Raw genomic sequence first — 21,464 nt, 5'->3', positions numbered from 1 at the left:
GCACAGAGGTGCACCAGTTATAGTAAGTGTTAGGTGGTGCACAAATTATAACTTTGTGATATAACTATAACTTTTGAATTTCTAAGATTTGTGTAGTTTATGTTGGTTTTGTATAGAAATAAAGAATTCCTAACTATTACTAATCTTAAACCTTTGTTTATTTATTTCAATATAAATATCATATGTGTATATATATATATATATATATGTGAGGAGGACGAGTGCGGCGCCGACCGTAGACAGCTGTCGGACGGGCAAACCCCTCCCACCCAGCCGTTGCCATTGGGCGGTCGTCTAGTCGCGCTCGGAGCCAACGGGGAGGAGACGGTGACGTCAGCGGAGGTGCCGGTGACGTCGGCGGAAAGGGATATCCCAGGAGGCGCGAAAGCCGATCTGGAGGAGGAAGCAGATGGAGAAGGCAGAGGCGAGTGACGGAGGAGACAGCGGCGAGGATGAAGTGAGCGGAACCACGAGGAGCCCAGGGAACATCAGCTGTACAACGTGAGAACCCGGAGGGCTGCTGTAGGGAGAAGACGCCCCGGGTCCCTACGCCACGGTCCTGAAGACGGGTCGTGGCTCAAGGCGAGTACCGCTCAGGGGATCGTTCTGGTGGGGGTGATGGGGAAACACTGGAAGTTGAGACGCACGATCGAGGTTTTTGAGCACGCACTACTCCCTCACGGTCCCTTTTCCTTGGTGACGGTAGCACAGGTCAGTAAAGAAACCCAGAGAGCTCGATTGTAACCCCAACCTGTTTTCTCTCCCTTTTCTGCCCCGGCCTGAGAAAGAGAAAAGAGAGGCAGAGGCCCAGAGCCCAGGAGGCGCTACATGACCCGGAGAGCGAGAGAAGACCCCTGAAGAAAAGGAAAGGGGAGGAAGTCACCCTAGTGCCTTATGTTCTTTTTTTTATTTACCTGTCCTGAAGTGCCACAGCGGAACTGTTGTGAAGCCCAGTACTCTCCCTCGGGGAAGACCTACAGCCTAACTTTAATAAAAGCCCAGTTACCCCACTATTGCTTTCTTTGGTCCCTCCATTCCCGTCTTGGGCACCCCACACCCTACAAAGTGGTGTCAGAAGTGGGATCCACATATCAAAGTGTTGCATCATGACACAACCCGTGCCCATGGAGAGCATGATCACTCAGCTAGCGGAGGGACAAAGGCACCTGCAGCTAGTGCTGGAACAACAGGTCCAGACCGCACAGAGAGAAATAGAAGCCCTGCAGGATGCATTGAAAGAGCGGGCCGCCCTGCTCACGGCTTATCAACAGGTGCAGGACACTGCAATCTTGAGTCTCACAGACGCTATCGTAAGCACCAAGGTGCGTCCCAAAGTCCCGGGGTCCGTATTAAAAAAATTCCAGGAAGGAGAGGACCCAGACGGTCCCCAGAATGATAGAGCCAGTACATTGCACCCCTCCTATCCGGAGAACTACAGCCAGCCGACCAAGCTGCCAAACCCGCCGGCACTACCGCTTATGAAGAGGTCAAGAGGGCTATCCTTGAGGGCCTGGGTTGCGATTAAGAATTCTACAGGACGAAGTTCCGAAAAGAAAAGTGGACGGCAGGAGACATCCCATGCGCCCTCTACTACCGGATTAAGGACTTGGGTAATAGGTGGTTGGCGCCCCATGCTTCCACTGTCGAAGAGATAACCGAAAAGGTATACCTGGAACAGTGCCTGGAGGCATTAGCAACGAGCACACGTGCATGGGAGAAACAGCACCCCAATCTTAACTCCACAATGGCAGTGGACCTGGCCTGCGCTTTTCACAGGTCCCCCGTGTTTAAGGCTAGTATACCACGAGTCCCTTATAACCCTCCGAGGACTACTCCTCGACCAGACCCCAAACCACCGACAGTTTCCCGTATACCTCATAGATACACCTCCCCTGCCCCCGATCCAAGCGGACTCAGACCGCAATGCTATCACAGTGCAGAATGGGGGCATATAGCCAGACAGTGTCCCCATCGGGTCCCAGCGGCAGAACCTATGGAAGTGGGGTACTCCAGAGGCCGCATATGTCTAACAGGGAAAGGCCCACATCAGTACAGGAGGGAGGTACTCCTAAATGGAAAAAAACAACAAGCTCTATTGGACACAGGATGTCACGTCATGGTGGTAGACCAGGCCTTGGTATTCCAACCACAGATAAGGGAAGTTGAACATGTGAATGTTACGTGTTTACACGGGGACACTAAGACCTACACAGCACAAGATCCCCACCTGCGGAAAGTGGGTGTCATTCCCTCTCTACCCGAGGCTGTTATCATAGGTACAGACCATCCTAGATTCGAACAGTACCTCGACGAGACTAAAGAGAACACCACAGCCTGGTTACACAATGCTCCATTTAGCACAAGCGACATTGAACACACAAGAGGACGGGACAAGAAGAGCATACAGGAGAAACGTAGGGAGAAGAACGCCTTTACACATTCACTGCTATCACACCCTGCTTTTCCTCTCTCTCTTACAGACATGAGTAAGACAGTTCCAGGTAGTTTCCGTACAGCCCAGCAAGAAGACAACACCCTTACGCGTGCTAGGGAGCAGGTCCAAGAGAGAGAGCCAAACCAGGTAGGACCCTATTTTTGTACTCAAAAAGGATTATTGTACAGGGCCGTGAAAGGGGACATGCACACTGCCACCCAGCTGTTTGCTCCCCTTCCTTTCAGGAAGCATGTTCTACATTTGGCACATAACCAAAACCAGGGGTGGACACTATGGAAAAGAAACACTCTAAAGTACCTGTTGGGTCGGTTGTATTGGCCAGGTGTCTATAGGGATGTAGCCAGACACTGTGCAGCCTGTGTACGGTGTCAGTACACCAACCCGGGAGCAGTAAAGAAGGGCACCCTGTACCCTTTGCCCATCATAGACGTCCCGTTTAAACGGGTAGGGATGGACTTGGTTGGCCCTTTGCCCCCCTCAGCCAGAGGTCATAAGCACGTCCTGGTCATAGTTGATTATGCTAGTAGGTACCCAGCATCATTCCCTCTATCCAGCATGACCACTCCCACCATAGCAATACTTTTCGGATTTCCTCCACTTATAATGAAGAAAGTCGAGCCGCGAAGCTCCAGCTGAGATTCCCTGCAGGACAGACTTCCATCCACACACAAGTCCTTATCTTGCCGGACTGCTGTGGCGGTAAATGAAACGCATGACAAACACTCTGCTCCCAGGGTCCTTCCCAGCATACAGCCGGCTTCACTTCTGCATCTGACTGTGGTCACTGCAGCTCCTTACCGCTGGCGCAGCACAGCAGCCTGCAGCCGGATCTCTTGTCTTTATGGGGCCATGTGTTTGAAACACATGGCCCCATAAAGATAAGAAAATGTTTACGACGAACGGAAAGCAGGCGAGCCCGTCCAAGTGGGACGGCAGAAAAAGCCAAAGGGAGGCAACATACAAAGCTCTTTTCCAATGGCTGGCCACCGTTTAGCATAAATGGTGATGCCGGCCAATGGAAAAGAGGGGCGGGGCTTAAAGCCCTTTACTGAAACTCCTCAGTTACATTAAATCTCGCCCAGCGAGTTGCGCATGTGCGCAGCAACGCTAGCCGAGACTTAAAAAGAAAGAAAAGGGGGCAGTGTAGGAGGAACCTGCCCCCCTCCTAGCCCTCGTGCTATGGGTCCCTCATGGACTAAACAAAATTGTGGCGAAAATTGCTACTGATCCGCAAATTCACTGCAAAAATGTTTTCTCAAGCACTTGTTTTCAACAAAGCCCCTGAGTGGGCCAGGTCCCAGGGGCATATTTAAATATATATTGCGGACTTGTGCAAGGAGCTTGCTGAAACGTTGCTGCACCTGACAGCACTGGTCCTCCGCGCCTGTTGTTTATTCGTCCCGTTTGACGGGCAGATGGAGAGCCGCAGCGAAGATGGCGCAGGCCCCACCGGTATGGGCCAGCACTAAATATGCTAATTGAAGCGCTTTTAGCCGTGCAAATGCAATGGCTTTTCCCAGCCATCTCTCCCCCTTTCTAGCATGACTGGGATGGCCCCTGGTGTACGGAAATACTAATACCGAGCACTGCATTACAAATGTGAACGTACTCCCATGACGGGGTCACCAGTTTTCGGCCACGTTATATTTATTTCAAAGAACACGGTCATCCTCGTTATGATAACTGTTACTCTAGTTAAATACAGCTGAGTTGTGATAATTGGTAAGCTAAGATAGCATGCCACAGGTAAGCGACAGGTTAACATGTCTTTAAATATTATATAAAAATGATACAGATGAAAAAACGCTGTTGTATGGGCTCGATGCAGTTGGGTTATATTTAACCATGTTACCGAAATGCTTGCTTAGGATTTGCAGAACTAGGCCACCGGGTGGCACTGTTTCGCCATTTTACAGGAACGGAACTAGGACGAGGGTAAATGGCACGATCGATTACCATGCAATTTAAATCTGACTTAGGTGGAGTAAGGGGTTTGTCATGTTATACGCTATGCCCACTTTAGTTAAACTCGCGTGGACACTCATGTCCATTTTGTTGCAGTAACACGGGAGGAGTTTCCCAATATATGGTAATGTATGATTCAATTTGGAATGTTCCAGCTATATGCACTGGCAGAATTCCATAACCCCTGATGTGGCATTTTTGAGGACGGTTGAGGTAGTGCACTGTCATTAGCAGACTTCACGTTGTCCTTTGTAAGGGCCACTGAATTTGAATAGATAGTTACAGTACAGTTTTATTGGTATAAATAGATTGTGTAAATATGAATGTGTAAAGTCAAGTTTCAGTAAATGTTTATCACTTGCACATCTCCATGTTTTGATTTCTTGTGATCCATCACTGATTTTTTTTTTTAAAAAGGTGCTTCATTTGTGCTTTGCTGAATGCTGATGTGATTTAAAATGTGTGTATAGTTTATTTCCTGATATTTAAATGTTGTGTGTTAATTTTTTAAAAATAATAATACAAACAAATCTAATTTAGCCTTTTCTCTACTGTACCCCCAACATGAGAGATGTCATCAGTGATGTCAGTGACCATGTCATGAGTGATGTAATATGGGAGGTCATAAGCAGTGCATTGTAGGGGCATAAGTATGTAGCTCAGGTAACTATAACTGCTGAATATCTGTGGTTTTGTACAAGTGAAATTTGAGCTGAACTAAAATGTCCTTGTACCCAATATATAGAAGAGAAGATATATATATAGAAAACAGCATTTGTTTTTTCTAATCGGTACAGCGGATCCGCGAAGCTGATTAAAAAAATGTAGCAGTCTCCTGGCTTTCTTTTTTAGAAATCCCCCACGGTGGGCCATGGCCGGGCGGGGCAGTGCATTAGAGATCCAGGGGACCCTATCCTCCTGGGCCAGTGCATTGTTTTTGGGGAGTGGGAGGCCTCTGTGGGCCCTCCCAAAGATTTGCTCCAGGGACCCCCATCCTTGGAACTCGATTGCAGTGTTCCAGGTACCCCTTTCCCCAGGATACTGCAGTTCCCTGCCCAAGAGAGTAGAGCAGAAAATAGAAATCTATTATCTTCCCGCACTCTTCCGAGCAGGGAACACAGCTTTGCACCCACCCAGACAGGAGCAGAGAAAAAAAGCTACTCACGCCCGAGCAGGAGCAAAATAATGGAGCCGGTTACCATCAACACACAGTATTGTGCTAGTCGGGGAGCCGGCTGGGGCCTTGGGCCCCGCAGCCCTCAAAGAGGGAGACACTAATGTATTTGGCTGGCTCCTGTTCTGGAAGCCACAACAGCACTGGGGCTCCCACCGCTGCCCCCAACTATATATATATATATATATATATATATATATATATATATATATATATATATATATATATATATATATATACTTAAAAAACCATAGGTTTCACACATGTTTTAGTTAGCTGGACATTTCACTCGTAAAAAACCAATGAAATTCCCCCATTATAGTTAGTGCAGGCAACTATAACTCACGCGACCGCAATCCTCTGCTGATGACGTCAGATATTACATCACTGTATTTAGACACTTATTTACCCATGTCTTCTTCCATTAATCTTTAGCTATACATATATTACAAATATTTATTTTTCATAAAGACACATATGTCATCAGTGATGTAATATCTGACGTCATCAGCAGAGGATTGCGGTCGCGTGAGTTATAGTTGCCTGCACTAACTATAACGGGGGAATTTCATTGGTTTTTTACGAGTGAAATGTCCAGCTAACTATAACTTGTGTGAAACCTATGGTTTTTTAAGTGAATTTGCAAGATTTTTTAAATGCTAATTCGTAACTATAACGTATGTGAAACCTATGGTTTTTTCAGTGAATTTGTACGTTTTTTTAAATGCTTATTTTTATTTATTTTTTTCAGGTTTTTCACCGTGCGCGCACCAAGGTGCGCATCGCGCTGTGGGCGCTCGGTGCGGTTCGCGCCCCGAGCACCCACGGTTCGCCGTGCGCGCACCTCGCGATTTTTTATAAAAAAAAAAATGTTTTTTTCGCCCTTGGGGGTCCTCCTGACCAAGGCTAGGGGGTCAGGAACTGTCCACTCTGCCCCCTTTTCACGTTCTCCACCTTTTTTTTTCACCCCCTCAGACTGCGAGAGACAAAATGGCATCCGACTCTTCCTGGTTTCGACCGATTCGAATGTTTACCGACATCTAACAACCAATCAGAATTGCGCTCGCGCACGGCAGGGTGCGCGCACAGTGCGCGCCCGGTGCGCGCGTTTAGATACTGATGTGCTTTTAAATGCTATTTTCTCAGGAAATACTGAATATATTTACACCAGACCTGCAAAAGGCACTTCATTGTCCTTATGGCTACCTCTCTGCCAAATTTCACGTAATTCTGTTCAGCCGTTAGGGCTGTAGCTGCGACTAAATGTCCTATGGAAAAATGCATGGGGAAAACGCGTTTGGGGACCCCCCTTTTTCTCGGCCCCCGCTTGACGAATCACCCCGAGACTTTCAGGGTAGGAGCTGAACGGAGCACCCCATTAGTTTTGAAAATTTCGCGAGGATTCGTCAACCGGTGCCAAAGTTATTCAAAATAGAATTTTGAGATTTCCTATGGAAACTAGGTTGTAACTATAACTATCTACTGGCGACCGCCAGTAGATTATATATATATATATATATATATATATTTTTTTTTTAGAAGCAAAAAGAAAGTAGCTGCACTCTTCCTGGATGTAAATTCATAAGTTTAATGACCTTGTCTCAACCAACGCGTTTCGAACTCAACGGTTCCTGATCACGGTTTTTACAAAAGTCCATCTTTGATTTTTACATTTTTATACCAGCTATTCTGACCTGCCCATCATGAGGCATTCTGGGAGTGGTAGTATTTAACATTTTCAAACTATAATGCTTTATTGAAAACAAAGCTGGTACCTTAAATTCAAACAATGTCTCCACATGTTGTCATTAAATAGATGATTATCAACACAGTTAGTCCGTGTTGAAGGTAGTCATGTTTGAGCTGCGTGTATCATGACTATGCTAAATAAATGCGTATTTGTAATCCTAATTAGAAAGGAGTGAACAAGAGCATTAGGGCTAAGTGCCTAAATATGTTTATATGAAACAACATTATTACTCTTGTCATACGGCCTTAATCTAATGGAATAGTTCCATATCTTGTAGGCTCCTGAATCACTTAATGTTCGCAAAGTTACGGACACGCATATAATTTATATTAGATCATGTCATTATGATGTAAATTAAGGCTGAGTGCCCTAGTCATTATTACACAAAGAGACATTGAAGCAGCACCAGGCAATAACAGCTAGTTGAGAAAGCATTTTCAGATAGCTCCAGATGCACAGACCATTTTTAAGACATAGTTATAATTCCTATATGAGACTTGATTACACAATAAAAATTTTAAATTCAGTTGAATGAATAGGAATTCATCTCCTCCTATGGAAAAATGTTTATAAGTGTACATAAAGTTCCTCATCTCCATTAAGCCCATGAGGGATTCGTGTTCTGAAGCGAATAATTAATTTCGATTCCAGACGTCTTAGTCTTTCAGTCCTATTGCCTCCTCTTTCATGTTCAGCAATGGAGGCAATGCCTGAATAGGTGATGTTTTTCCAAGTTTGTCCAGTATGATTCTGAAGATGTTTGGTTATAGCATAGGACATGTCTTTATTCTGGATGGCGCGTATGTGTTCTAATATGCGCTTTTTTAATGGGCAAATGGTGGAGCCAATGTAGCGTTTGCCACACGAGCATTCGATCAAATATACCACAAACTGTGATTCGCAAGTGATTGAATTTAGAATCCGGAAAGTACGATCCTTGGGATCTTTAAGTGTTTTCAAATTTCTGCCTATTTTGCATGCTTTGCAGGAGGTGCATTTAGTAAAGCCGAGTTGTCTTTTTTCCAGCCATGATTGTGGTTTGATATTCTGGAAGTGGCTATTGACCAACGTGTCACATAATGATGGTGCTTTTCTGTAGGTGATCATTGGAAAGTTTCCAATTATAGGACCAATGTCTAGGTCTTTTTTTAAAACATTCCAATATTTCATTAGAGTCTTACGAATTTGGAAGCTTTCTTTTGAGTATGTCAGAATTAGGCGCGGTGCATCTTCTTCTTTTGACTCTTCCATGCTCATGTGATTTCCCTTTTTGGCTGTTAATGTTTGGGCTCTTGTCTTTGATCTTGCTTTTGTTTCTCCCCGCAAGATATCACCTTGTTTGTAACCACGTGCTGCAAAGCGTGCTTTGGTGTCCGCAAATTTTCTTTCCATTTCCTCCGGTTCCGAGCAATTTCTTTTCATACGTATGAATTCTCCATACGGGATGCTTTGTTTTAGCGAGCGCGGATGGAAGCTCGATCCGTGAAGAATACTATTTGTTGCTGTTTTCTTGCGGAAAACTGTAGTGTGTATTTTGTTCGATTTTATATACACTTTTGTATCAAGGAACTCAATTTCTTCTTATTGTATATTATAAGTAAACTGGAGACCTATGTCATTTGAGTTAAGAATTTTGATGTAATCCACTAGTTTTTCTTTGGACCCCTTCCATAAGAGAAAGAGGTCATCGATGAATCGGAGCCAGAGTACAACGTCTGTGGTGTATGAGTCATTTTCCTCTCTCCAAGCTATTTGTTTCTCCCACCAACCCATGGTGAGATTCGCATAGCTTGGAGAGAAGGAAACTCCCATGGCTGTACCGCGATTTTGAGAGTATAGCTGTTTGTTAAATAAAAAGACGTTGTTTGTGAGACACAGCTCAATCATTTCCATGAGCATGTTGGTGTGTCTCAATTCTCCAATTGGTCTTTGCTTGAGAAAATAGTCCACGGCTTTCAATCCAATGTTGTGGTTTATTGATGTGTATAATGAGACCACATCAATTGTGGCTAGGAGATAGTCTTCTTGCCATTGAGTGTCCATCAAGATTCTCAAAAAGTCACCTGTGTCTTTAATGAACGAGCTAAGAGTAGGAACAATAGGAGATAAGAAATAGTCCACATAATTGGCTATGTTTTCAAAGAGGGACCCACAGCTGGAAATTATGGGTCGACCAGGTGGTTTGTGTAAGGTTTTGTGAACTTTCGGCAGAAAGTATATTGTAGGTGTCACAGGATTGTTGATGGTCAAGAAATTTTTTTCCTCCTGACTGAGCAGTCCTTGTTCGGACCATTTGGATAATCGATTATGTATGTCACTGATCATTTCTGGGATGGGGTTGGATTTTAACCGAGTGTAATTTGTTGTTTCATTTAACTGACAAAGTGCTTCATCCATATATGCTTGTTTGTCTTGGATGACAATGTTACCACCCTTGTCCGCTGGTTTTATTTCTATTTTACTGTTGTTTTTCAGAGCTTGTAAGGCATGACGTTCTTGTATGGATGTATGACGTTACAACGCATGCTTTTACAATGCATGCTGTTACAACGAAAGTTTTACAACGCATGCGATGTTACAACGCATGCTTTTACAACGCAAGTCTTTACATCGACATACACTAGATGGATGCTGACATTAGAAATGTGTAATTTACTATTCTAACTCCAGTCCACGTTGCAGTAGGGAAGGTGTTTGGATAGTAAACGACACTATTTCTAATGTTAGCACGCCATCTAGTGCAAGTCGATGTAAAGACTTGCGTTGTAAAAGCATGCGTTGTAACATCGCATGCGTTGTAAAAGTTTCGTTGTAATGGTAGTGCAGTGTAAAAGTTGCGTTGTAAAGGTTGTTCCCCTTCTTGTATGGACAAGTTTTCTTTTTTGTTTGATTTTATATTTTCCATGGTTTCCAGTTCTGCCACAACTAGCTCATGGAACATGTCTATGCGATTGCCTGGATGTAATGCTGGACAAAATTTGGATTTCTTTTTGAAATGCGTGTTTGGATGCATATCCATTGGAATTTCCATTTCTTGTAACATTTGTGTGTCGTTAATTCCGTCTCTTCTATTTCGTGCACTAGTTCGTACGCTGTTCTAAGTGTCTTTGTTTCAGCTATGGTATATCCATCTGATATTGTTGGAATTTCAGATTCTCTTACTTGTAGATTCTTTGTCTTGTTCTTATCAGGTAATTTCGCAAAGAATTTTTTCAGTTTTAACTTGCGGATATACTTGTACATGTCAATTCTTGTTTCCACAGCATCAGAATGTATTTCGGGACAAAATGTTAGTCCTTTGTTTAATAAGGTGCGTTCCGCTTGGGATAAATTGTAATGAGAGAGGTTGATTATGAGATCAGGCTCCACATATGTATTCCGACCATGTTTTTTTGTTATTATTTTCTTGTCACTGTTCGGTTGCGTAGATGATATTTTTGTTTTTCTGCTTCGTCTTGTTTTTCTCCGCGGCCTTGATTTCCCAGATATCCCCGTCCACGCGCTCTTGATCGACCACTGCCTCGTCCTCTTCCCCTTACTTTTGGATTTTGCTGGTCCTGGTAAAGCATTCTCATTTCTTCTAAAAAAGAGAGTTTTTTAATAGTTGTTATGGCAGATGCGTCCTCTACATCACTTAGTTCCCCCTCTGATTCACTGGGCGTTGTATATGGGGATTCTTGGATGATTGGTTGGTTTTTATCCCACTGTTGTTTGAGGACAGTAAATCTTTTTGCAAACGTGAATATTGTGCCGTTGGCATAGTCAGACTCATCTCTTCTAAATTTGCGTTGCTTTCTCTCTTGCACCTCACATTCGTGTTTGTCTAAGTTTTTTTCCATCATGAGTCGTAATTTAGTTGCGTTTTCTTCCTCTGTTTCACAGGATTTGATTTGCTGTTCTACTTCATCTATTTTGACATGTAATTCTTCCACATTTTTCTTGGCATATTTGATTATTATTAGCATCATTGTACGCGAGCAGTCCATGTTGTTTTTCCCCCATTCATCCAGCATTTCAGGGCTGGTATCAGGGTGATTGGGTAGGGTGAATATACGTAGTCCTCGCGGTACCAGACCAAATTCGACATACTTTTCCATGGTTATTATTTCCCAACTTCGTGATATTTCTTTTCGAAGTAATTTTTCAAGTTGATTGAATAGTTGTTTTAATGTAGTCGTTCCTTTTTGTGGCACAGTATTATCTATAGATGTAGGGATATTGGAAGATGACTTGACAAACATGCTTTCAGCTTTCTCCAGTCTTTTAGCTGCTCTCTGTTCCATTGTTTCTTAGTTCCTTCAATAATAGTGCTCGGAGTAATCTAAGGTTGATTAATTAAGTCTTCAGTACTCAGTATTATGTATACAATTGATGGTAATCGATTTGTATTCAGTACTTGGTACTGAGAGGTTAGCGGTCATGTATTTTCGAAATCTTTTTCATGTATTACCAGGAAAGTGTATTAGAAGTATCTTTGCTGCTGCAGGGGTTAAAGTAATCACTGCAGCTTCGTACACTCGCTCAGCGCATGCAACAACGGTGATTTACAGCACTTCCACAGCCATGCGCTTACCTGGGAGACTCCCGGTCGTAGAAGTATCCTCCGATGCCTCTCGCCGGCGCTCAACCAGTGGCTCGCTGTTGGTTATCTCCGAAGTTTTTTTTTATTTCTTGGGATCGTTTCACGGGTTTTAGTTTTCAGCGTAATGCGCTCGATAAACAGCTGACAGTTGTTCTTGTAGAAGTCCGTTCAAACAAGTCAGCCGTCTCCTCGAGAGTTGACTTTTGCTGAAACCAGTTTCGACGTGTCAGATCCTCTTGCGCCGGGCTCTCCCCCGAGTTCCAATATGAAATTCAACAAGACGCCCTTGCGGGGGGAGCACTGGGAAAGCTGGTGCTGACCGTGAGGTAGGACAGCCTCACAAGTATTTTTAGAAGCAAAAAGAAAGTAGCCGCACTCTTCCTGGATGTAAATTCATAAGTTTAATGACCTTGTCTCAACCAACGCGTTTCGAACTCAACGGTTCCTGATCACGGTTTTTACAAAAGTCCATCTTTGATTTTTACATTTTTATACCAGCTAAATTTAGCTAGCTAGCTGAACTAACTATAACGGGGGAATTTAATTGGTTTTTTATGAGTGAAATGTCCAGCTAACTATAACATGTGTGAAACCTATGGTTTTTTCAGTGAATTTGCAAGGTTTTCTAAATGCTAATTCCTAACTATAACGTGTGTGAAACCTATGGTTTTTTCAGTGAATTTGCAAGGTTTTTTAAATGCTAATTCCTAACTATAACGTGTGTGAAACCTATAATTTTTTTTAGTGAATTTCAAATGTTTTTTAAATGCTAATTCCTAACTATAATGTGTGTGAAACCTATGGTTTTTGAAGTGAATTTGCAAGGTTTTTTAATGCTAATTTATGAATGTATTATTATATTCTTTAAGTATTTATTTTACAATAAGCTACCTATATATATAGCTATAGAATAACTTTATCCTGTAATATGGAATGGCTCAGTTTTTTTTTTTAATTTGGATAGAGTTGAACAGCATAGTTAATATCTTCTATAAACTTATAAACACTTTAAAAAAAATATATATTTTTTTTTTAAGCGTTTTTGTCCGTGCGCGCACGGTGCACGCATGCGTACGTGCTCCGTGTGCGCATGCGTACGTGCTCCACATGCGCATGCTCCGTGCGCGTGCTCCGTGCGCGCATGCGTGCGTGCTCCGTGCGCGCACTGTGCGTGCACGGCAAGTCATGTGATTTAGAAACAACACTTTTCATTGGTTTATAGTAGTTTCAGGTCATGTGATTAAGAAACAACACTTTTCATTGGTGTATAGTAGTTTCAGCTCCAGAAACTTCCAACACCACACCCACTCCCCTCATTATTACTTCTGATTCCCTGGGAGAAGGAGCTGAGCAGCTTTTCTAGTACTCCAGTACTTGAGAATGGCAGAGCAGCAGTCATCTTCTGGGAGTGAGCAGGAGACCCTTGTGGGACAGAGACAGAGGAAACAGAAAGACTCTTTTATATGGCAATTTTTTACATTTCCAGACGGGCAGAAGAAGGTGAATGCTCCAAAAGTCACCTGCACTCTTTGTGATCGTGTCTTATCAAGAGGAGATCCTAAAAAGAAATACTCTTTTAGTATCTTCACTATGATCAGGCACGTTAGAGATGTACATCCTGTGGCTTATGCTCGAGCTGCTAGAGAAAACCCTCCAGAAGCTCAGCCGAGCACATCCGCAGCAGCTCAGCCGAGCACATCATTGGCAGCTCAGCATGAGCACTTCATCTGCGGCGGCAGCTTCACCTGCTTCGGTTCCTCTGGATATACACCCTCTGTTTAAGAGGGTGCATATACGGTGCAATGCGTGTAATGCTCTTCTCTCTTATGGGGACACCAGCATTCCCCTAATAGCGAGCAAGATACAGCAGCACACGTGTGGCACCCTATCATTTTTGCCATGTTTTTTGTTTTTCTGTCCCTCAATTAACACAACGGCTCTTTTTAGAGGCACCTAACATCTAAACACTTAAATTTGATTTTTAATTCTATTTTTTTATGATTCCGCTGTACGCGCACCGTGCGCGCACCTCGCGACGGTGCGCGTACGGTGCGCGCACCGTACACGCACACCGCGATTTTTAAAAAATAATTTTTTTCACCCTTCATGGTCCTTCAGGGACCCCCTGACAAAAGCTAGGGGGTCAGGAACTCTGTACCCTGCCCCCTTTTCACGTTCTCCACCTTTCTTTTTTCACTGTCACACACAAAATGGCGGACAACACTTCCTGATTTCGACCGATTCGAATGTTGACTGACATGTAACCACGGTGCGCGGCTAGAGATATTTATGTGCTTTTAACTGCAATTTTCTCAGGAGCTACTGTACAGATTGACACCATATATGCAAAAGGCACATCCCTGACCTGAGGACTACCTCTTTGCCAAATTTCAAGGAATTCTGTTCAGCCGTTCGGGCTGTACCTTCGACTAAAGGTCCTATGGGAAAATGCATGGGGAAAACGCGTTTTGGCACCCCCTTTTTTCTCAGCCCCCGCTTGACGAATCACCCCGAGACTTTCAGGGTAGGAGCTGAACGGAGCGCCCCATTAGTTTTGAAAAATTCGCGAGGATTCGTCAACCGGCGCCAAAGTTATTCAAAATAGAATTTTCAGATTTCCTATGGAAACTCGGTCCTAACTATAACTATCTAATGGCGGCCGCCAGTAGATAATATATATATATATTGGTGCTGCTAAATAAAGTTGATTGCATCAAAGAAGCCATGAGACAACTGGATAACAGGAATAATTACACAAAAGTGATGAGAAACCCATTGAAGGAGGTAAAATTAGACAAATGGTACCGAGAAGGATTGCTATCAGAAGATGAAAAGTACTATTTAATCAATGATAGCCCAGTAATGCTAACTATATACTTCCTACCTAAGGTCCACAAAACCTTCAGGGATTCTCCAGGGAGGGCAATAATCTCAAGCTGCAACTCATTATACGAACATCTTTCTGAATATGTGAATTTCTATTTGGCACCGATGGTAATGAATTTAATCTCCGATATCAAGGACACTGGAGACTTCTTGCGATTACTAACAAACACAGAATGGCAGGATAGATACTATCTGGCACCCATAGATGTTGTGTCCCTATACACCTCAATCAGTCATGAAGTAAGTCTAAATGCCATCAACTAATTCCTGAAGCAAAGGAACATACAGGAGCTTAAACACACCATGAGGCTTACTGAAATGATTGAACTATGCCTCAGAAATAACATCTTTCTGTTCAACAACCAAATCTACTCCCAAACATGTGGGATCACAATGAGAGTTTCCTTCTCTCCAAGCTATGCTAACCTCACTATGGAGGGGTGGGGGAAAATCATTGCTTGGAGAGAGGAAAATAAGTCACACACAGCTAAAATCGCACTGTGGCTTTGATTTATAGATGATTTGTTTTTGATTTGGAATGGCAATAAGGAAGAATTCACCGAACACTGTAGGTCTACAATTTACATAAAACATCAGAAACAAAGAAATACAATTCTTGAATGTTACAGTGTATATTGAAAAGAATCAAATTGAAACTAAAATATACAGAAAACCTACGGCAACAAATAGTATATTGCATGGTGAAAGCTTCTATCCACAACAGCTGAAGAGAAGCATCCCTTATGGGGAATTCATAAGAATGAGAAGAAACTGTTCAAATGATCTGGAAATGGAAAAAACATTTCAGGAAACTGAGATTAGATTCCTTCAAAGAGGATATACATTTCGAGATGTAAAAAAGGGACCCCCCTTTTTTCTCAGCCCCCGCTTGACGAATCAACTCGAGACTTTCAGGGTAGGAACTGAGCAGAGCGCCCCATTAGTTTTGAAAATTTAGCGAGGATTCGTCAACCGGCGCCAAAGTTATTCAAAATAGAATTTTGAGATTTCCTATGGAAACTCGGTCCTAACTATAACTATCTACTGGCGACCGCCAGTAGATAATACATATATATATATATTCCACCAATTTGTCCGTGGTGACATGCTCTCTCTCACAGAGGGTGCCGGTATCGAGGGAGGACTGCCCCTCGTAAATTCTTAATCACCAAATTATCCAGCCAAGCACTTCACCGCACACCAAGGGAATGTTATTCAGACTTTTATTTGCAAACATGCAGTATATCCCACGACCACCACCTACGCGTTTCAACCCTGCCGGGTCTTGTTCACAGTAATGTGAGTCCATCTTTCATTTCTCTTTATATAGCCCTGGCCCATTATCACCCACTATGAGGCATTATGGGACATGTAGTTTTTCAAGTTCTGGTTACAGTTCTCTTATAGGTATACTGTTCTAAGTATATACAATTTTATACAATATTTCAACTGGGTATTCTGTCAGTGTTTCAATCTTTCAGTGTACTTAACGTTGATATTTACATTATTATTTCCAGCACTTATGAGAACAACCATTTTTTCGGAAAAAGGGTGTTTCAGAGCAGCAATTTTTTGGCATGAAACATAATGCCTTGTGTTGTTGGATATTGCATTCTACCTTTTTGATCTTAGATTAGTGCACAATTTTATTTCATTTCACAATGAATTAGGAACTGTTCACAAAAATAACTATATCATCAATTTAGTACTGTTGTTGTAGAGTACAACATTGATATTGATATAGATATGAGTCCTTCAGGCTAAGTGCGTTTTTCCTTCCCAATTGTTTATCTGACATATCTACTGTTTGTTGTTTGTGAGTCCCTCTGAGAATTGTTTCTCTTTCTTTGTACACTATTGTTAATCCGCTCTATTTATTGCTGTTTTGTTTCTCACACGTTTAATCCTGGTGCATGTATCAATATTAACATTGCTTGTCTCTGTTTTTTCCACTTTGGTTCATCTGGCTTTATAAATGTATGTACAATTCTTCATCCCCATTGAGTCTGTGTGGGGCTTTGTCCTAAATCTAATGATCATCCTTTATTCTAGTCTTCTCAATTTGAGGGTTCTATTGCCACCCCTCTCATGTTTTGGTATTGTTATTAATCCAAAGTACTGGATGTTCTGTCGATCTTCATTGTGATATGTTATCATATGTTTCACAATTGCATAGGACAAATCCCCATTTTGAATAGCTCGAAGATGTTCCAAAATCCGTTTTCTTAGGGGGCATATCGTGCTGCCTATATACCGCATTCCACAGTGACATTCAATCACATACACCACGTACGTTGATTCACATGTTATTTTTTCACCAGTCTTAAAGCTTATACCCCTGAAGTCCACCATTTCTTTGACATTTTAGCCTATTCTACAGGCCTTACATTTGGTACAGTGTATGAAGCCATTCTGTTGATTTGTCAACCAGTTTTTGTTCGGGTTAGCTGAGAAATGGCTTTTAACTAATTTGTCTCTTAGTAATGGTACTTTCCAGTATGTTACACTTGGTCTTTCTCCTATAGTATTACCAATGTCTGGATCTTTTTTAAGGATGTTCCTGTGTTTGTTCAGAATATCCTTGATCTTATGATTTTCCTTGCTATAGGTAAGTATTAATCTGATTTTGCTTTTCCTCTTTGCTACTCATTAGGGTGGTTATTCTGGACATTTGTTTTGCTTTTTCTTTTCCCTGCTTCACATCTCGAAATGTATATCCTCTTTGAAGGAATCTAATCTCAGTTTCCTGAAATGTTTTTTCCATTTCCAGATCATTTGAACAGTTTCTTCTCATTCTTATGAATTCCCCATAAGGGATGCTTCTCTTCAGCTGTTGTGGATAGAAGCTTTCACCATGCAATATACTATTTGTTGCCGTAGGTTTTCTGTATATTTTAGTTTCAATTTGATTCTTTTCAATATACACTGTAACATTCAAGAATTGTATTTCTTTGTTGCTGATGTTTTATGTAAATTGTAGACCTACAGTGTTCGGTGAATTCTTCCTTATTGCCATTCCAAATCAAAAACAAATCATCTATAAAATCAAAGCCACAGTGCGATTTTAGCTGTGTGTGACTTATTTTCCTCTCTCCAAGCAATGATTTTCCCCCACCCCTCCATAGTGAGGTTAGCATAGCTTGGAGAGAAGGAAACTCTCATTGTGATCCCACATGTTTGGGAGTAGATTTGGTTGTTGAACAGAAAGATGTTATTTCTGAGGCATAGTTCAATCATCTCAGTAAGCCTCATGGTGTGTTTAAGCTCCTGTATGTTCCTTTGCTTCAGGAATTAGCTGATGGCATTTAGACTTACTTCATGACTGATTGAGGTGTATAGGGACACAACATCTATGGGTGCCAGATAGTATCTATCCTGCCATTCTGTGTTTGTTAGTAATCGCAAGAAGTCTCCAGTGTCCTTGATATCGGAGATTAAATTCATTACCATCGGAGCCAAATAGAAATTCACATATTCAGAAAGATGTTCGTATAATGAGTTGCAGCTTGAGATTATTGGCCTCCCTGGAGAATCCCTGAAGGTTTTGTGGACCTTAGGTAGGAAGTATATAGTTAGCATTACTGGGCTATCATTGATTAAATAGTACTTTTCATCTTCTGATAGCAATCCTTCTCGGTACCATTTGTCTAATTTTACCTCCTTCAATGGGTTTCTCATCACTTTTGTGTAAATATTCCTGTTATCCAGTTGTCTCATGGCTTCTTTGATGCAATCAACTTTATTTAGCAGCACCAATATATATATATATTATCTACTGGCGGCCGCCAGTAGATAGTTATAGTTAGGACCGAGTTTCCATAGGAAATCTGAAAATTCTATTTTGAATAACTTTGGCGCCGGTTGACGAAACCTCGCGAATTTTTCAAAACTAATGGGGTGCTCCATTCAGCTCCTACCCTGAAAGTCTCGGGGTGATTCGTCAAGCGGGGGCTGAGAAAAAAGGGGGTCCCAAAACGCGTTTTCCCCATGCATTTTCCCATAGGACCTTTAGTCGAAGGTACAGCCCGAACGGCTGAACAGAATTACTTGAAATTTGGCAAAGAGGTAGTCCTCAGGTCAGGGATGTGCCTTTTGCATATATGGTGTCAATCTGTTGAGTAGTTTCTGAGAAAATTGCAGTTAAAAGTACATAAATATCTATAGGCGCGCACCGTGCGCGCACGGTGACGTGCGCGAGCGTAATTCTGATTGGTGGTTACATGTCAGTCAACGTTCGAATCGGTTGAAATCAGGAAGTGTTGTCCGCCATTTTGTAAGGTTTTTTAAATGCTAATTTCTAACTATGCCTACAGAGATAGGACATGTGCATTTAAAAAACCTTACAAATTCACTTAAAAAACCATAGGTTTCACACACGTTATAGTTAGGAATTAGCATTTAAAAAACCTTGCAAATTCACTTACAAAACCATAGGTTTCACACATGTTATAGTTAGCGGGACATTTCACTCGTAAAAAAACATTGAAATTCCCCCGTTATAGTTAGTTCAGATAACTATAACTCGCGCGACCGCCACTCTATCACAAGGATGATGTCATGAGTGATGTCATGAGTGATGCCACTGACCATGTCATGAGTGATGTAATATGTGACGTCATGAGCAGTGGATTGCGGGCGCGCGAGTTATAGTTATCTGAACTAACTATAACGGGGGAATTTCAATGGTTTTTTACGAGTGAAATGTCCAGCTAACTATAACATGTGTGAAACCTATGGTTTTTTAAGTGAATAAATATATATATATATATATATATATATATATATATACATATATATATATATATACAGTTTTTGGGGTAATAGGAATATTGCTCACCTCTAAATGTCTCAGTTACTGGTCCCCGGTTCCCACCAGTACAGTATTTTTTCATCATATAAACAACATTGCACTGAGAATTCAACACACAATAATGGTTTCTTCCCACTTTGTTTCTTTTATATTTCTTTTATTCCTTCTTTAGATGCTTCATTCAGTTCAGCAATACAGCCTGAATTGAGTTTCAGATTGCTAATAGTACAATGATCAGTTTCTATATGCAATTCCATTGCTAGATCTTCTATGTCACAGTTTGTTTAATTGTCAAGACTCATTAAAACCTCTATGTCCATTAATTCTTTAATGGAAATATGTCTTGGATCTTTTCTGATGTGTAAAGTCTCTTTGCTCTTTGGTTTGTTGAGAAAGTACTTTTTCAATTTCAATTTCCTAACAAAACAGTTAACATCAATTTTTGCACCTAAAACATCCCATTTATTTGTGGGTGCAAAACTCAGTCCTCTATTTAGGACACTTTTTCAGGATCTGTAAGGACTTTATGTGAAAGATTGACAACTAGATTTTTTATTTCTTCTGTTGCCTCACCCTCTGAGTTTGTAGTCTGGTTCTTACCCCTTCATTGTTTCTGCCTCCTACGGAGGGACCTAGTACCCCCTCCTTTGCTCCGTCTCCCTCTCTTCTGTCTCGTTCGAAGTCCTGTCTCCCTGTTTGGATTTTTAATCGGCACATTCTCCTTAGTTCCGTAAAAAAGATGAGGATCTCTCCCCTGTTACTTAGTCCAAAGTGCTAGGTCTCTCTATGTCCAATTCACTACTACTCAGACCTATACTTGATGCTTCACTTAAAGTAATATTTTTGTCTCTAGTATTCTTGTTGTTCTCATCCTTACGGATTGTTCATCAAATTTTCTGGTGTATGTGTACACTCTCCCAGATCTGTAATCCCTCTCATCCCTAGAAAATGTAATGTGCTTCTTTTCTTGAAGTTCTACTGTGGAAAACGTGTAATATTTTACTTGGCATAAGCGAGAGCCATTTTGGCTATGGTGTCCATTTAAGTTTCCTTCGTAATTCTCCCGTCCTCTGCTGCTCGTGTTTTTCTGCCTGTGCTATCTATTTTAGTTGACTTCCTGACTCAGCTAAAGGCAATGTACGTGCTTGTAGCTGCCAGTGCACCTAGTCATAGATGTTAACTGTCAATTATTTACTGCTGCCATAAGCATTCCTGCTCCCCCTCCCGATTTGCTGACCATGTGGTTTTTCATCTGTCCTTGTTTGCTGATAACTATTTCTAAAACTTGTTCTTCCTATTTCTGTTCACATGCTGACACTGCACAAAACCTGTATATAAGACCTGTGTTCTGTGAATTCAATGTACTACCTCCAGGCAGCACTTGAGAGTGTTGTGTGGACGTGGTCCCACTCATGGGGCAGCACTTGAGAGTGTTGTGTGGATGTGGTCTCACTTATGAGTGATTAATAAACTTGTTATTTATTTCCAACTTCAGTGCCGATCCCTATTTTGTTGGTCTATGGACTCGTGGACAAAAGGGTGACCCTGCACCAGTGTACCCCTAAAAAGGTATATTTCCACACTGCCTGGTACTTATTCATCACATTGTCCAGTATTTAATAATTCTTAATTTTTTTTTAAACACACTTTATTGAATATGCTTTTAAACCATCATATTCATGTACACATTTTATACATCATTGCATTGAAAAGCAAATTATCTTAAGTTTGTTGGTTACAATACTTTGCAGTTGGTAATATATACTAGGTTTGCATAGCGTTAGTCATGTATTCACACTACATAGATTTGGTTTAAAACAAACATTTAGTAACTAGGTTTTT

General features: G+C 41.8%; 1 protein-coding gene across 4 annotated transcripts in view; it reads left to right on the top strand.

Moving 5' to 3' along the window:
• The first annotated feature begins 377 nt into the window (after positions 1-377).
• LOC146784025 (SEC14-like protein 2) overlaps positions 378-21,464 on the top strand; it is a 418,275-nt gene continuing 397,188 nt past the window's right edge. For 3 of the 4 annotated variants that reach the window (XM_085635841.1, XM_085635839.1, XM_085635840.1), the window contains exon 1: positions 378-582. Coding sequence is in view for 1 of the 4 variants with exons in the window: in XM_085635837.1 (XP_085491963.1) it covers positions 2,483-2,581 (99 nt within the window). In the remaining 3 variants the exon portion in view is untranslated. Of the gene's footprint in view, positions 583-2,480; positions 2,582-21,464 lie in introns of all 4 variants that reach the window. The other variant, XM_085635837.1, reaches the window with a different exon arrangement.

This window comes from Triturus cristatus, chromosome 11, assembly GCF_964204655.1.
Source record: "Triturus cristatus chromosome 11, aTriCri1.1, whole genome shotgun sequence".
In the NCBI taxonomy this organism is placed as follows: Eukaryota; Metazoa; Chordata; class Amphibia; order Caudata; family Salamandridae; genus Triturus; species Triturus cristatus.
This window is presented reverse-complemented; position numbering and strand designations above follow the sequence as displayed.